General features: G+C 42.7%; 1 protein-coding gene across 3 annotated transcripts in view; it reads right to left on the reverse strand.

Annotated features, from left to right (window-relative positions):
* Positions 1 to 18485, reverse strand: part of LOC126473465 (facilitated trehalose transporter Tret1-like) — an 85994-nt gene that overhangs the window by 47330 nt on the left and 20179 nt on the right. The window contains exon 1 of one of the 3 annotated variants that reach the window (XM_050100535.1): positions 11752 to 11878. The exons of 1 other annotated variant lie outside the window; for it this stretch is intronic. In XM_050100535.1, the coding sequence (XP_049956492.1) occupies positions 11752 to 11819 (68 nt within the window). In that variant the 5' untranslated portion in view covers positions 11820 to 11878. Of the gene's footprint in view, positions 1 to 11703; positions 11879 to 18485 lie in introns of those variants that run through there. One more of the 3 variants, XM_050100534.1, reaches the window with a different exon arrangement.

Genomic DNA, 18485 nt, shown 5'->3' on the forward strand with positions numbered 1-18485 from the left:
CAAGAAGTTTCGAAAGAAGTTGCAGGTTTTCAGATTCAAAGCCTATCAGTTTGATTACAAAGGCCGAAAGTCATGGCGTGCGACACTGTCCACGGAAACTGCAACACCTACAAAAATGACCTTAATGAATACTAACCTACTAAATGTTTAGAACAGTATACTATAGTTGCAGTCACGAACGATGGCGGTCGAGTTAAAGCTTGTTCTGCGCACCTACGGTCAGGCGTTCTTTGACAGTCAATGAGGGTTCAGTAATGTTCTGGGTGCTCCGCCGTGAATGTTTTATGGAATGCGAGCATTACATGCGGTCGTAGTGAGTTATTTATTGAATTCTTATTCCATTTGTTGCGAGCTGTCATGGCTGATGGTGATGGTAAGCGGCAAATTCTACACAAGAATTTACGGGGTCCCCCTTTCATCAGGTGCAGAGCACACGTATGTGCGTACCGCAACTGGCCACAATGCAGTCTCCGACCTCGTCTCGACATGCGTGAACCACCATCGTTCATGGATCGGGCTACAGCAACAAGTAATTAATGTTGTAGAGACATGATACAGGATGGAGCAGAGGAAAAGCTTGTTTTTTCGCTGTTGAAAAACTGAAACCTGGTTTTATTTTTTAAAAACATTGCATTCAGTAATAGTACTTTTACTGCATTTTTGAAACCTGTGTACCTTATTTAGGTCCGGAAAATGTCTTTGAGATGACGTTGTTCTTGCCGGACACAAATTTGGAGCCTCTCTCGAAAGTTGCGCACGGCTCTCTCCAACATTTCATTCGACACAACTTCAATTTCCTGGCGAATGGAAATCTTGATGTCATCTATTGTTCGAGTCTTGTTCACGTACTCACTTGACTTCAAGTACCCCTACAAAAAGAAGTCACAGATCGGGAGATCGGGTGAGCTTGGAGGTCAAGGAACATCACCATATCGTGAAACAATTACATGTATGGGAACAAAGTTCTGTATGAAGAAAGTTGTTTAACATTTCGACGAAGCGCCTTGATATAGTAATTGCGGTTCTCCCCTCTCCGAAAAGGTAAAGTCCAACAATCCCTATCTTGGAGATCCCGCACAACACTTACTTTTGAGTTGTGGAGAGGTGTTTGGTGTAGTTCATATGGTTCTCCAACGACAAGTACCGACAGTTCTGTACGTTAACATAACATAACATAACCATCCTTTAATATTGCATCTTCTGTCAGAATAGCGTCCATTATGCCGCAAAATTCTCTGTGCTGCCCAAAATCCATTTCATTTAGCAGCTGGACAATCATTATTTTATACCAGTGATATCTCAGATCCTCACGTAAGATGCGATGAAGCGAATGATATCACATACCCAACGATACGGCCTGTCGCGTAATGGATCGTTTCGGGCAAGTAAGAACTGCCGTTCTCACTATGTTGTTCGCAGTTCGAACTGATCGGAGAAGACCAGGTGGTTTCTTTTTCATTACAGATTCAGTACATCTAAACGCTGCAACACATCGGAGTACAGTGTTTCGATATGGAACTGCATCTCTAAGTCCCGCATTAATCTTTCGACAGAGAAGACGTTGAATCGCGACCAAGGAATCAAATCATTACTAAAGAACTGTTCGACCGCGAACACACGGTGTTCCACGCCCCAACCCTCCCAATAGTGACATACTGCGTAGTTTGAGCTGTCTGCCAATGTCGCTGAGTATTAGCGGTTTAAAAAACATGCGTTTCCTCTGCTCCTTGCAGGAACAACTACCAGATTGATAGTTTAACTGCGGCGTCGAATTTTTTAAATCTTGCCCGATGGACGCACACGGCTTCGGCACTTGATTTTGGCAGTTAGCTGCTCAGGAAGCTCACTTGCTCCATGTGATAGAGTTTCTACATTGTCTGCTGCCTGTATACGATGGAGTGGTTTCCTCTACTCCACCTAAGGTGAGATATGTGTGTGTATTGGGGGGGGGGGGGGGGGCGAATCCACAGTGGAAGCTGAAGCTTATGGTTCGATAACGCGAACCTAGTTTAAGGGTTACAGAATTTATTAGTCAGCTACCTTTTTTCCCAGAACGAACAATCTGGAAGTAGTGTTACGAAATGTCTTGTTACGAGGCAGCACATTCTAGAGCAGTATTATTAGTGAGAGAAGGGTATAGCCATTGAGAATGCATGAGTGAGTCAAAAGCCATCCCTGCTACTTAAGATCTGATTGGTTGAACAGTCTAAAAGTTTAAAACAATTTCGGGAGTTGCTTAGAGCTCGTAAAATCTATTGATGGCTGGCAGTTCTCTTGAGTGTAGGAAGTAAATTATGTGGTGAAAGTGTTTTATGGTTTGTAAAGTTGAAACTAATTTGTTAAAAAAATTGTTCAAATAGCTCTGAGCACTATGGGACTCAACTTCTGAGGTCATCAGTCCCCTAGAACTTAGAACTACTTAAACCTAACTAACCCAAGGACATCATATACATCCATGACCGAGGCAGGATTCGAACCTGCGACCGTAGCGGTCTCGCGGTTCCAGACTGTAGCGCCTAGAACCGCTCGGCCACTCCGGCCGGCGTTTTCGCACACGTAACGATTGCCTTGACCCCCCCCCTCCCCCACGATATTAAATACGCCACATGTCCTAAACATGCTATCTGCAGGCTCATTTCCCATAAAAAGTTCGTACAATGCGTAACTGTGTTCACTTCAGCGAGAAAATATCAGGCCGCAAAAATAATTTGGAAGGAAAAAAAATGGTTCAAATGGCTCTGAGCACTATGGGACTCAACTGCTGAGGTCATTAGTCCCCTAGAACTTAGAACTAGTTAAACCTAACTAACCTAAGGACATCACAAACATCCATGCCCGAGGCAGGATTCGAACCTGCGACCGTAGCGGTCTTGCGGTTCCAGACTGCAGCGCCTTTAACCGCACGGCCACTTCGGCTGGCTTGGAAGGAAAGATAACCCTTTTGTGATGAAGGACATACTGCGACTTTGATACGCCACAACATGTGACGAGGGAAGCACAAGTTTTCTCCAAAGAAGATGAGTACTGCTGCTTCCTTGGTTTGTACGTCACCCATCACACCTGTGTATTATACTGCTGGTCGACTACTTGTTTTTCATGGTGCTCTAGCAATCACTGTTTATGCTTTGTAGATGTGCTTATATACCGAACAGGAAATGATCTGGAACAAATACAGGTCACTTTTGATTTCTTGAAACGTTTAGAGGCTTTAACTGGATTAACTGGGGGTCCACAGCATTCTCAGTCCTCGTAATCACGTATCAAAATTTCTGTAATCATTATTTATAATTCGTTGGGCATAAGTCCTTAGCGTATACCCGTAAGTTTAATAAACACAACAGATACTCATAACAGAGACGTTTGGCCATCAGTCTGCCAACTCTGGGGCAAATATTCGATTCCGCGAATACAGAAATCACTTGGCTTTGAGACGAACAACTCGTCGATCCATTTTCGGAACGCATTTTCATCCGGAAGGGAAGTTCCTTGTAGATTGTTCGACAAACACCGTAAAAGGTGAAAATCTGAGGGCGCAAGATCAGGTGAATAAGGTGAGCACGGAATGGGTTGCCAACCCAACTTCTATATAATGTTTTATGTCAGTCTAGCAGAATGCGGGCTGGCTTTATCGTGGAGTAGCATCACTTCACGCAATCTTCCTGGTAGTTGATGTTGGACTGTGCCTGCAAGACTTCTCAGTTATTGGCACTAAATGTCAGCAGTGATGGTTACACCTCAGGGAAGCGGTTCGAAGTACACCACACCGTCGCTATTTCACCAGCTGCACAACATTATCTTTTGTGGATGCGCGCAGGTCTTTGTACAAGGAGTTACTGCTTTGTTTGGGCTCTGCCATTTCTTTCTTTTCCTCATATTAGCATAAGGACTTCATATCTTGTCATAAACAACGATACTGGATAGGAACAGTCGGTGTTGTTCACGAGCCAATTGATGACGAGCCACCAGAGATGCACATATTGCCACGTGCTGATTTTTGTGATACTGGCTTACACCATGCGGTAACCATACACCCGATTGTTGAAGCTTCCCCATTGCATGCAAACGTCGCTCGATGGTGGAATAATCACAGTTCATCGCATTTGCCAGTCCTAAACTACACTGACGTGGATCATTGTATCTTCATCGAACCCCGAAGGTCTTCCTGAAAGTGGAGAGTCACTAATGTCAAAACTACCCTTCTTAAAACGAGAAAAACATTTCTTTGCCGCGCTCTGTCCAATAGCATTATCTCCATACACGACAAAAGTATTTCTGGCTGCCTCCGCTGCTGTCACCCCTCTACTGAACACAGACGAATATGTCTGAAATGTTCCGATTTCTCCGTCTGGCATTCCATTTTCTAGCGTCCACAGCTCCACTCACTATCTCGAATAGCACACTGGACTCGCATTCGGGATGACGACGATTCAATCCCGCGTCCGGTCATACTGATTTAGGTTTTTGGTGATTTCCCTAAATCGCTTCAGGCAAGGGCACGGCCGACTTCCTTCCCCAAACAACCCAACCCCAACTATCTCCAAATGACTATATAAACTCAAGTAGCAACTTTGAACTACAAATAAAAAATGACAATCGATAAATAAACCCATAACACCCGGAATTACAACATGCAAAACAAAAGCGCTACTAACTTATGCTCAAACCTAATATATTGTCAGATACCAAATTTATGGTACGAAGTTTATTTCAGTCGGACAGATCCTTATCGATATCACAATTTTCATAATCGTTTGTGTGTACTTTAGAATCCTTCTTAAACCTGGGTCAGTGAAATATGGTATCCTCTTTTTTAAACTAGCAGTTTCGAAACGCCAAACAGCAGACTAAGTGGTCACGAAAAGCGTGTAGACAATCTGGAGCTCTGACATGCTCCAGTGAATATTTCGAGATAGGGCAACTGCAGTCCGTGAAGGCTACATAATGCGATATGAAGTCTAGTATGTAGGTCGACACTGTGGTCTGCCAAGCTGAGATGGCCGATGTTGTGGGGAGTTACATCAGTGAATCCCGACGCGGCAGTTAATGGCGCCATCTCCACAGACTAAACATTGAGTCGGCGCCTGCTTACAGCGCCACGTGTCTATCAAAATGCGGTCCACTCATTAAGGGTACCCTTCTTTTGCGTACTAGCTGCATCCAGCGTTCCTCGATGCTTAATTGCTGTCTGTTATAGCTGGTAGTACACATCCGATACCTCACGGTCGCTTTAAATAGTTGAGCCATAATAATTAAAGGAATGTGCTACATTTTCTATGTGGTGAAATACGGTATTGTGTTCCTTCGTAATACTGGTTATATCACCGCGGTTATTTCACAATGTTTGATCCAGCGGTTGCGATGAACATAGCATTTACAAATAGTACACCAACTGCTCTGCATAACATCTACCAATCTTTCAAAGAAATCTTACGAATCTCTGATACTTTAGAACCAAGGATATTGCTCATAGAACGCAACATCTAAGTGATTTCCACGACCATATGGAATAAGCATCTAATACTCCTGTCTGCATAAGACTAGCCTGAAGACCGTTGGATAGGGCACCTCGAGGTCCTGTAAGTGACTTTCTGTTTCCTATCTCCGTTTCAAACAGATCTAAGTCATTCGCACATAAAACTTTCAAAGGATAATCCAATGGCTCATTTCATTAATCATTGAGAGAATTAGCAGCTAATGGAATAACATGAATACAAAACAACCAGTGATTTTAGTGTTACTAACCAACAAATATTTCGAAAGTGTAAAGTGTTCAGAATTTAACAGCCTTCAGAGAACACTGTGCCATATGGAGGTAATATGTCCAGTAGTATCACTATTGTCCAGCAGTTTAAATACGGACATGAAGTCACATAATTTACTGTAGAGAAGTGTTTCTTCCGTCATACAATAAACGCGGAAGAGAAACGCTATGTGGATGTTACAGAAATAATAAAAGTAAACATTCCTCTACATGAGGGTGACAAATACAGAGCAAAGTGCAAATAATTTCTGTATTAAATAGAATACAAGGATAAACCAGAAATCGGACATATTTAACTTTAAAGGGGGGGGGGGGAGCGGGGGGAGGAGGAGGAGGAGGAGGAGGAGGGTGTACTACCGCTCAACGGCGATGTTATCAGTGCTTGAACTTTAATACTGTTGGACAAGGAAGAGAGGAAGAATTGAGCAAGTTTACTTCAGAGAACTGTTCTCGCATTCGTTTGAACATATGCAAGGAAATCAAAGAAAATTTAAGATAGGGTGACTGGTTCGACTTTGGAACCTACTTCTTTACCGGAACTCCAGTTCGTTGAGGGAGGAAAGGAGGAAGGAAGGTTAAGTTCTAAGACCCCATCGACGACGTGGTCGTTACAGACGGAAAACAAAATTTCATCAGGAAAGGATGGGGAAGGTTATTAGGGTATCATCTTCATCCTTTTGAAAACAAACAGTCTGGTATTCGCCTTGATCGATTTCAGAGAAGCCGCGGAGAACCTAAATCTGCAAATTGGGCAGGGATTTGAACCGCTGTCGTAGCGAATGCGCCTCCAGTGATTTAACCTCTGCTCCACCTCAATCTGTTGATTGCAGGGAGAGAAGAGGAAAGCTTGTTAATACTGTTTAAGGCCGAAGAGAAACTAACCTGGTGCGAAAATTCAGTCCAAACTTTAAAGCGCACTAAGGTATGTTCTATTATTGGACATGTATGCTGACATGTGTACTTTACATCCGATGAAAGTAATAAGACAATTGCACAAGCATTGTATTGCAAGTGGACTAACAAACCCAGATTACGCTTTTTGGATCTTTCAATGCAGTCTTCAACTGATAATGATTATGGTGTTGAGAACGAAATCTGATTATTTTTCGCGGTAAGATGTGGGGATATAGTATTTAACATCTTCGCCGTGACATACAAGAGCATACCTAGCAAGAGAAAGGGAAGGGCAGCTGGCTATAAGCGTCCCCATCTCCCGAGTAAACAGCGATCTTCGCAAACCCAGACACACAGACAGAAGCAACAGTTCAGTATGAGTTCGAAAAAACCATAACAGTTAACAGATACTGATTAATAGCAAATGTACCTACGCGCATTTATCGTGAAATCTCAAAACTATTTCGCTGCTATTCTCTTCGGAATTGAAAATGGCGGATTGTTCTGGGTTGTAAAAGCTTCCGGAGTTGATGGAACCTTTACAGAAAAAGAACACAAAATATTTTTTTATCACTTGCAATTTTGTCGATGGAGTTAAGAGTGCACTCTACTGTAGGTAGTATTCGCATGAATCTGAATCTGTCTGACAGCAAATAATTATGTACGAATCTCGTACCTACTACACTTCCACTGCAGTTAATTTTAGGAAGTAGTAAGAAGTGGTAGCATTGGTACATATGGTTCAAATGGCTCTGAGCACTATGGGACTTAACATCTATGGTCATCAGTACCCTAGAACTTAGAACTACTTAAACCTAACTAACCTAAGGACATCACACAACACCCAGTCATCACGAGGCAGAGAAAATAGCATTGGTACACTTTAGTGATAAACGGTTCTGAGTTTTATTTTGTAAGAACTTGAGCGTCAGTTCCTCCGCTCATCTCACTTCCACGAAACTACTATGAGGTTTCCTGCCCCCTCCACAGTACGCACGTTACTTAAGGAACAATCTTACGATGCTGTAAATCGAAGAGGAAGGACGTGCTTTTAATATTATCTTTCGACCATTCTTAACAGCTTAAAATTTATGAACTAGTGTCACTCTCTCACTCGATCGCTCGCTCGCTCACTCACTCAAAATGTATTGGCAGTTGCGAATATGGACAACCGTCAGCTGTAGATTGGAATGACGACAATGAAAATTTATGTCGGACCGGGAGTCGAACCCAGATTTTCCTCTTATCGCGAGCTGTAGCTTTACAATTTGGCTATCTTTGTATCCACGGATGGCCAAATGGTAAAGTAACCGCTCGCGGTAAGACCCAAATTTCCATTATGTCGTCAACCATGTGCCTACAGTCTGTACTCTTACATCCATTATGTATGTTCCTGTACATTCGAGAAATTTTACTTGAAAGTCGCTAGCCCGTTATCTGCGGATAAATACGATATTATAGTGCTTATGTTATTCCGAATTACGATGCAATGTTACCTCGGACATGCATGCATGCAATGTTTTACGAAATATTTCATTAGGAGAGCATTTTTAAAGCTAAATCTATGAAAATTTGAATTTGGCTTCTCGGCTGGAGAGAAAAAATGCATGTTTCATTGCTTTTAGAAATTCAACCCCAAGAGGTGAAATAGAGGATAAAAATTTTTTTAGAAAATATTTCGTTATAACTTAAATTTTTTAAAAAAGGTAAACCTATGAAAATTAGTATTTCATGTCTCGGTTAGCACTAAAAAGTATGTGTAAGGGGATGAAAGTTTCTGTGGAAATATCACCACAAGAACGTAAAAGGCATGTTTAACAAAAACCTTGGACTCCAGCTACCATAATCGCCATTTGGCCAGAAGTATACTCTGAAAATACCATGCTTCTCTGGGCTTAATTAGCGTGAAAAGTTTAGAAGGTGTTGAAATTTGTGAACATAAAAATAAAATTAAAGAAAAAATCCGTGCAGATCGTACAGTCTACGCGGCCGAAGCAGCGGGTGCAAAGCTAGAATACAAAAAAAGGTCGTGCTTCGTAAGCACCCCCTCTCGTGGGTAACAACACTTTCTTGGTATTCCTCCTATTGACGTGAGTTTGACATCTACCCATCCCCACGGGTAGATCTGTGAAGTCCTTTTTATATACACATCTGTACTCCGCAAGCCATCTTACGGTGTGCAGGAAGGTTGGTTTGTGTACCACCGTCCCTCACCGTTTGTCATGTTCATGTCGCGATTGGATATCTGGAGGAACGGTTACTGGTACGCTTCCATGTGAAACAGAATCTCTGATTTTACCTACATGGTATTTTCGGGTGAAATATGTAAGGGAAAGTAATATGCTGGTTGACTTCTCGGAATGTACGCTCTCGGAAATGTAACAGTAAACCACACCATGATGGAGAACGCCTCTTGCAGCGCCTGCCATTTGAGTAAAGAACCTGTAGCTTAAACGCCTTTTGTGTATTTTGCATTTTCTCTATCAATCCTATCTGGTACGATTCCAGACTGACAAGTAATATTCAAGTATTGGTCGAACGAGGGTTTTGTAAGCTACCTCCGTTGTAGATGGACCGCATTTCCTAAGGATTTTCCCGATGAATCTCAGTCTGGCAACCGCCTTACATGCGGTTTTATGTTATGTGGTCATTCTACTTCAAATCGCTCCGTATTCGGCAACTCTCGGCTTCTGTTCACTCTTTTGATCGGTCCGCGATCTATTGATTTTTGTTAGTGCTTTGTCCACGACCTTCCTCAGCGTTTGAAGGGAACTGTGGATTTTCATAATAATAGTATATCTGAAACACAAACTACAATTTCTTCTAGGCTATACTTCATATGTAATAACGGCAACTGATCAATAGGTAAAGTGTGCAAAATTTTGTCAAGATCGAAATGAAGCTGTAGATTTGTATGAATTACAAACACTTTACGTATATAGAAGATTTTTGCTTATTTGTGAGCATTACATTACATTTATTTTACGTTGCTAGTCAGCTGCCAATCTTTGCACCAGATGGTGATCATTTACAAGTCTTCCTCTAGTTCGCTGCAAATTTCTAGCGGTGCCACCTCCTTTTACATATACAGAACTACATACTATGCGAACAGTCTCCCTACAAATTTTATGCGCCAGCTCTTTTATACACATCGTGAACACTTCCCTGAGGAGGTACGACACTCGCTATCTGCGCTTCTGATGATACTTCGCCACTAAAAACATTCGGTTCTGTTCGCCGGGAATTCCTCATACTGTTCCGATATTGCTGATGTACGTACTTTGTTTACTATGTGACGGCGTGGAACTGTATTCATGGTGGGACTTACCGAAAAAGGACGATCCGAGCAGATGAATATGATATGAAAATGAAGACTTTCGTAGTGTTTCAATGCAATAAAATCCTGTCAGTACTTTCCGCGTCAATTCGCAGTGTCCTCGCGAGGTTTCGGATCCCACGTATCCATTTCTAACTAACATGAATTCTTTACATACCAATGGAAAAACCGGTAGAAGCCGACCTAGGGAAAGATCAGTTTGGATTCCATAGAGATGTTGGAACACGCGAGGCAGTACTGACCCTACGACTTATCTTAGAAGGTAGTTTAAGAACAGGCAAACCCGCGTTTCTAGCATATGTAGACTTAGAGAAAACTTTTGACGAGTTGACTGGAGTGCTCTCAAGTTCTGAAGGTGGCAGGGGTAAAATATAGGGAAGGAAAGGCTATTTACAATTTGTACAGAAACCAGATGGCAGTTATAAGAGTGGAGGGGCATGATTGGGAAGAAGTGGTTGGGAAGGGAGTGAGACGGGGTTGTAGCCTATCGCTGATGTTATTCAATCTGCCGGCCGATGTGGCCGTGCGGTTCTAGGCGCTTCAGTCTGGAACCGCGTGACCGCTACGGTCGCAGGTTCGAATCCTGCCTCGGGCATGGATGTGTGTGATGTCCTTAGGTTAGTTAGGTTTAAGTAGTTCTATGTTCTAGGGGACTGATGACCACAGATGTTAAGTCCCATAGTGCTCAGAGCCATTTGAACCATTTGTTATTCAATCTGTATATTCAGCAAGCAGTAAAGGAGACAAAAGAAAAATTTGGAATAGGAATTAAAATCCATGGAGAAGCAATGAAAACTTTAAGGTTTGTCAATGCCATTGCAATTCTGTCAGAGACAGCAAAGGACCTGGAAGAGCCGTTGAACGGAATGGACAGTGCCTTGAAAGGAGGATAGAAGCTGAACATCAACAAAAGCAAAACGAGGATAATGGAATGTAGCCTAATTAAATCAGGTGATGCTGAGGGAATTAGATTAGATGAGTTGTGCTATTTGGGGAGCAAAATAACTGATGAAGGTCGAAGTAGATAGGATACAAAATGTAGACTGTCTACGGCAAGGAAAGCGTTTCTGAAGAGAAATTTGTTAACAACGAGTATAGATTTAAGTGTCAGGAAGTCATTTCTGAAAGTATTTGTATGGAGTGTAGCCATGCACGGATGTGAAACATGGACGATAAATAGTTTAGACAAAACGAGAATAGAAGTTTTAGAAATATGGTGCTACAGAAGAACGCTGAAGATTACATGGCTATATCACGTAACGAATGAGGAGGTACTGAATAGAATTGGGGAGAAGAGGAATTTGCACAGCTTGACTAGAAGAAGGGACCGGTTGGCAGGACACGTTCTGAGGTATCAAGGGACCACCAATTTAGTATTGGAGGGAAGCGTGGAGGGTAAAAATCGTAGAGGGAGACCAAGAGATGAATACACTCAGCAGATTCAGGAGGATGTATGTTGCAATAGTTCCTCAGAGATGAAGAATCTTGCACAGGATAGAATAGCATGGAGAGCTGCATCAATCCAGTCTCTGGACTGAAGACCATAACATATCCATTTCCTGCACCAGATGGTACGAGAATATTTGTCTTTCGGAACCTCGCCAACAATTGCGAACTGACGCGACTAGAAACCCGAGAATATTTTATTCCAGATGAAAGTGATATTTAATCGGCTGGGAAGTGAGAATCTGTACTGCTGAGGATGGCTCACCCATTAGGTTGTCGGACGGAGGGCGCTGCAGATTCGATGTACTCGTACCTCGGCAACAAGGGCGCGCGCTCGCCCTTGGAGCCCGCGTGCGCCAGGAAGCTGCCGTTCTTCCACATGGCTGCCCGCTGCCCGCCGCTCAGCGCCAGAAGACGACAGGGCTCGTCCAAGCCGCACGCGGAACTGCCGTCCCGACGAGCACTGCCCCCGTGTTTAGATGCGGTCATGCCTCTCTGGAGCCCAGCCGATAAGCTGGAGCCGCAGCCAATACGCTCGCGGGCCTTGTTTACACGCCTACTTCCTCCAGTGGTCTCGTGCGCAAAGCACACGCCTCCTCGTATCCTATATAGCAGACATATCTCTCCCCCGTCCTCCCAGTGTCCCCAGTTTCAAGGTCAGCGCTCTCGACTTTGAGCTGTTTGGTACATCAATGGAAAGACACGATTGCGTCCGGCTACCCGATAGCAGTTCTTGGCTTAGGTATAAGACTGTACCACAAATATCACATAGATGGTTCTAATGGCTCTGAGCACTATGGGACTTAACATCTGAGGTCATCAGTGCCCTAGAACTTAGAACTACTTAAACCTAACTAACCTAAGGACATCACACACATCCATGCCCGAAGCAGGATTCGAACCGGCGACCGAAGCGGTCACGCGATTCCAGACTGACGCACCTAGAACCGCTCGGCCACACCGGCCGGCTATCACATAGAAGCGTACACCGATTGGTATCTAACCACAAAATTATTTGTCCCCTTTCCTGCAACCAATTTTGTATTGTCGGCACCCCAAGTTTTATAACTGTACCATGATGAAAAAGACCGCTTCACCTGTTCCTATAAATCATTATTTATCATCCAACTAGTTTCGCAGGGACAGAGCCACATATGACTGTAATTAAAGATTATGTTCTGGTTAAAACATCGTTGAACTGTACACAAAGATATATACGAAAAATTATGTATTCACATTTATTTCATCGTTTACTTCAAACGATAACCAGTAAATGACCCAACATTCAATGTAAAACAGTGATAAAAATCCAGAATGAAATTTTCACTCTGCAGCGGAGTGTGCGCTGATATGAAACTTTCTGGCAGATTAAAACTGTGTGCCATACCGAGACTCGAACTCGGGATCTTTGCCATTCATGGGCAATTGCTCTACCGACTGAGCTACCCACGCACGACCCACGACCTCTCCTCAGAGCTTCAATTCTTCTCTCGTCTCCTACCTTCAAAATTTCACAGAAGCTCTTCTGCGATCCTTGCAGAATAGCACTCTTGGAAGAAACGATATTTGCGGAGACATGGCTTAGCCACAGCCTGGGGCCATCCACTGCAGAGTAAAAATTTCATTCTGGAAACATCCCCCAGGCTGTGGCTGAAGGTTTGGAAGGTAGGAAGCGAGGTACTGCGAGAACTGAAGCTGTGAGGAGGGGTCGTGAGTCGTGCTTTGGTAGCTCAGTCAGTGGAGCACTTGCCCGTGCAAGGCAAAGGTCCCGAGTTCGAGCCTTTGTCCGGCACACATTTTTAATCTGCCAGAAAGTTTCAGTGATAAAAATGTTCAACAGTCAAGAGGTCAAATAGTGCATTTTAAAATATAAAAGAATGCATGGGATCGGGAAATCAAGAATAAGAATAAAATGGTAAACCATATATGTATACAGGGTGAGTCACCTAACATTACCGCTGGATATATTTCGTAAACCACATCAAGTACTAACGAATCGATTCCACAGACCGAACGTGGGGAGAGGGGCTAGTGTAATTGGTTAATACAAACCATACAAAAATGCACGGAAGTATGTTTTTTAACACAAACCTACGTTTTTTTAAATGGGACCCCGTTAGTTTTGTTAGCACATCTGAACATATAAACAAATACGTAATCAGTGCCGTTTGTTGCATTGTAAAATGTTAATTACATCCGGAGATATTGTAACCTAAAGTTGACGCTTGAGTACCACTCCTCCGCTGTTCGATCGTGTGTATCGGAGAGCACAGAATTACGTAGGGATCCAAAGCGAACGGTGATGGACGTTAGGTACAGAAGAGACTGGCACAGCACATTACGTCCACATGCTAACGCCTTTTTATTGGTCTTTTTCACTGACGCGCATGTACATTACCATGAGGGGTGAGGTACACGTACACACGTGGTTTCCGTTTTCAATTACGGAGTGGAATAGAGTGTGTCCCGACATGTCAGGCCAATAGATGTTCAATGTGGTGGCCATCATTTGCTGCACACAATTGCAATCTCTGGCGTAATGAATGTCGTACACGCCGCAGTACATCTGGTGTAATGTCGCCGCAGGATGCCACAATACGTTGTTTCATATCCTCTGGGGTTGTAGGCACATCACGCTACACATTCTCCTCTAACGTACCCCACGGAAAGAAGTCCAGAGGTGTAAGATCAGGAGAACGGGCTGGCCAATTTATGCGTCCTCCACGTCCTATGAAACGCCCGTCGAACATCCTGTCAAGGGTCATCCTAGTGTTAATTGCGGAATGTGCAAGTGCACTATCATGCTGATACGACATACGTCGACACGTTTCCAGTGGGACATTTTCGAGCAACGTTGGCAGATCATTCTGTAGAAACGCGATGTATGTTGCAGCTGTTTGGGCCCCTGCAATGAGGTGAGGACAATGTTTCAAGCGTCAACTTAAGGTTACAATATCTCCGGATGTAATTAACATTTTACAATGCAACAAACGGCTCTGATTACGTATTTGTTTATATGTTCAGATGTGCTAACAAAACTAACGTGATTCCATTTAAAAAAAACGTAGGTTTGTGTTAAAAAACATACTTCCGTGTAATTTTGTATGGTTTGTATTAAATAATTACACTAGCCCCTCTCCTCACGTTCGGTATGTGGAATCGGTTCGTCAGTATTTGATGTGGTTTACGAAATATATCCAGCGGTAACGTTAGGTGACTCACCCTGTATATACAGGGTGATTCAAAAAGAATACCACAACTTTAAAAATGTGTATTTAATAAAAGAAACATAATATACCCTTCTGTTATACATCATTACAAAGAGTATTTAAAAAGGTTTCTTTTTCACTCAAAAACAAGTTCAGAGATGTTCAATATGGCCCCCTCCAGACACTCGAGCAATATCAGCCCGATACTCCAACTCGTTCTACACTCTCTGTAGCATATCAGGCGTAACAGTTTGGATAGCTGCTGTTATTTCTCGTTTCAAATCCTCAATGGTGGCAGGGAGAGGTGGCCGAAACACCATATCCTTAACATACCCCCATAAGAAAAAATCGCAGGGGGTAAGATCAGGGCCTCTTGGAGGCCAGTGATGAAGTGCTCTGTCACGGGCTGCCTGGCGGCCGATCCATCGCCTCGGGTAGTTGACGTTCAGGTAGTTGCGGACAGATAAGTGCCAATGTGGTGGCGCTCCATCCTGCTGAAATATGAATTATTGTGCTTCTTGTTCGAGCTGAGGGAACAGCCAATTCTCTAACATCTCCAGATACTGTAGTCCAGTTACAGTAGCACCCTCGAAGAAAAAGGGACCAAAAACTTTATTGGCTGAAATGGCACAGAAAACGTTCACCTTAGGCGAGTCACGTTCATACTGAGTTGTTTCCCGCGGATTCTCAGTGCCCCATATACAGACATTGTGACGGTTGACTTTCCCGTTAGTGTGGAAAGTTGCTTCATCACTAAACACAATCTTTGAAACGAAAGATTCATCTGTTTCCATTTGAGCAAGGATAAAATCACAGAAATCGATTCTTTTAATCTTATCAGCTGCAGACAGTGCTTGAACCAATTTCAGACGATAAGGTTTCATAACTAACCTTTTTCGTAGGACTCTCCATACAGTTGATTGTGGAATTTGCAGCTCTCTGCTAGCTCTGCGAGTCGATTTTCCTGGGCTGCGAACAAATGCTTGCTGGATGCGTGCTACATTTTCATCACTCGTTCTCGGCCGTCCAGAACTTTTCCCTTTGCACAAACACCCATTCTCTGTAAACTGTTTATATCAACGTTTAATACACCACCTATCAGCAGGTTTAACACCATACTTCGTTCGAAATGCACGCTGAACAACTGTCGTCGATTCACTTCTGCCGTACTCAATAACACAAAAAGCTTTCTGTTGAGCGGTCGCCATCTTAGCATCAACTGACGTTGACGCCTAGTCAATAGCGCCTCAAGCGAACAAATGTACAACTAAATGAAACTTTATAGCTCCCTTAATTCGCCGACAGATAGTGCTTAGCTCTGCCTTTTGTCGTTGCAGAGTTTTAAATTCCTAAAGTTGTGGTATTCTTTTTGAATCACCCTATGTATATATATATATATATATATATATATATATATGTGTGTGTGTGTGTGTGTGTGTGTGTGTGTGTGTGTGTGCGTAGATGGAGAAAGCTACGTTCACACTAGCAAGGTAAAATAAATCTTATAAAGCAGAGCTTGTATGATTTTACGCTAGAGAACGTAGGTCAAGTTCAGATAAAATGCTGCTTAAAATACAGACCATCATCTACATCAAAGGAGGAACGGAGAAAGAAAAACTTAAAATCTTATATGGGAATACCAAAGGCATAGCCGGCCGGTGTGGCCGAGCGGTTCTAGGCACTACAGTCGCAGGTTCGAATCCTGCCTCGGGCTTGGATGTGTGTCATGTCCTTAGGTTAGTTATGTTTAAGAAGTTCTAAGTTCTAGGGGACTGATGACCTTAGAAGTTAAGTCCCATGGTGCTCAGAACCATTTGAATCATTTTTTTGAACCAAAGGCATAACATCGTTCGGACAACATGAAGTCTGAAGTGACCACCTAGACGAACGGAGCTGAACCGTTGATCACTGAAGACTTCATCTTGTTCACCAAGGTGTTATGGCTTTGGAATGTCCATATAAGATCTTAAGTTTTCCTTTCTCGAGTCCATCTTTTATCTAGATGATGGTCTGCTCCGTAAGCAACATTTTATTTAGACAAGTCCTTCATTCCCTGTCGTACAGTTACGTACGCTCCGATTTATGAGATTTCTTTTACATTAGTAGTTGAAGGTGCATTTTATCACCTACACATAATTTGTTTTGCAATTTTACAGTCCATCTCGTTTATCGCTTTATCCTTATTCTAGGTTACCTGGATCTGGATGTTCTTCCTTGCATTCTGGCTTTCCCCAGTCTTTCTTTTATTTAGATAGTCTATTTTGTAAGCAGCGTATGATCTAAACTTGACCTTCGTCATCTAGCGTGCAATCATATAAGCTCTGTTTTAAGAGATTTTTTTCTTACCTTCCCAGCTTGAACGCAGCTTTCTCCACCCTCACACATCATTTGTTTTATCTTCTACATCCACGTGGTTTACCATTTTATTATCATTGACAAAGAATAACAGTTGTGAATGTACCGTGGTGAGAAACGTGCATTTCGTTCTTATTCTAGATTTCCTGTAACAGGTTGAAGTTCCATACATACTGCTATATTTTAAACTGAACTATCGACCTCCTGACGACTCAACACTTTTATCACAACAGGACAAAGTATGTTGGGTCATCTACTGGTTATGTTTGAAATAAATTATGAAATAAATGTGAATACTTCATTTTTCCCATATAGCGTTGTGTATTTTTCAACGATATTGTAACCGAAATAGGATCTTTATTTGTTTTATTTTTGTTTATACATGGATGTATCCCTGAAGATGTGGTTCTAAAGCCGCGAAAATAGTTGGATCACAAATGAAGATATATCATACAGCCGAAGCGGTCTCCCATGGTACGTCTCCTTTCTTGTTTCGATCCCTGGAACGGGAAGAACGATTGCATCTATAGGTATGTGCCACTTTCTCTAAATTTATCACTGAGTCCCTTAAACACAAAATTCGTATTAGACATGGCACGCTTAGTTTTTTAGTATCCACCGGAAAGATGTTTTGTTGAGACATCTTTCTGTGTGGCCGATTATTTCGGTTGACAAAGATTTCAGTCAAGCGAGCTTTACTCAAAGACAGATCATAAGAAGGAACTGTAACCTACTTCTTACAGAAATAATTTACACGCTCCCGAATTTCTCGACCGAGCGAGGTGATGCTATGAGTTAGATAGTTCCCTATATCGCTTCTACATATGCACATCTGTACCCTGCAAGGCATCTTATAGGAGGGAGGAGGGGTGGTGGCGGAAGATACTTTGCGTAACGCTGCAGCTACCCCGTTTTACTGTTCCACTCGTGAATGGTCGTTGGGAAGAAGGGTGTTTGGCCATCCTCCCTGTGAGATCGAATCTCACCTTCATGGTCTTTTCGCGCGACATACGCAGGAGAAACCAGTATATTGGTTGACTGTATCAGGAACGTACGTTCTCGGTATTTTTAACGGTAACCCATACCGTGAAGAACAATGCCTCTCTTTTAGCGGATGCGAATGAAGCTGGCTGAGCATCTCCGTTACTTCAATATTTTGTGCATGGCTGCGATTCAGCAATGGTCAGAGATCAGTAAAAGAATGCAAAACAGCCAACCAGTTGCAATAAAAGGTGGTTTTAATCAACCTTTGACCAATTATTTGAACGGATGTAAACCCGTCTTCTTCAGAAATACATGTAACGTGAAGACAATGTAAGACCAATAACTACAAAACCTGGAAACATACAGGTCAAAATTACGTGTCATACAGAGACTAGAAACACACTAAGTTCATTTCCCTCGTTTCATATTTTTTTGAAGAGATTGATTTTACCCACTCTCGTTACTGCATGTTTTTCACTATACTATGAACCAGGCAAAC

This window comes from Schistocerca serialis, chromosome 4 (assembly GCF_023864345.2).
Source record: "Schistocerca serialis cubense isolate TAMUIC-IGC-003099 chromosome 4, iqSchSeri2.2, whole genome shotgun sequence".
In the NCBI taxonomy this organism is placed as follows: domain Eukaryota; kingdom Metazoa; phylum Arthropoda; class Insecta; order Orthoptera; family Acrididae; genus Schistocerca; species Schistocerca serialis.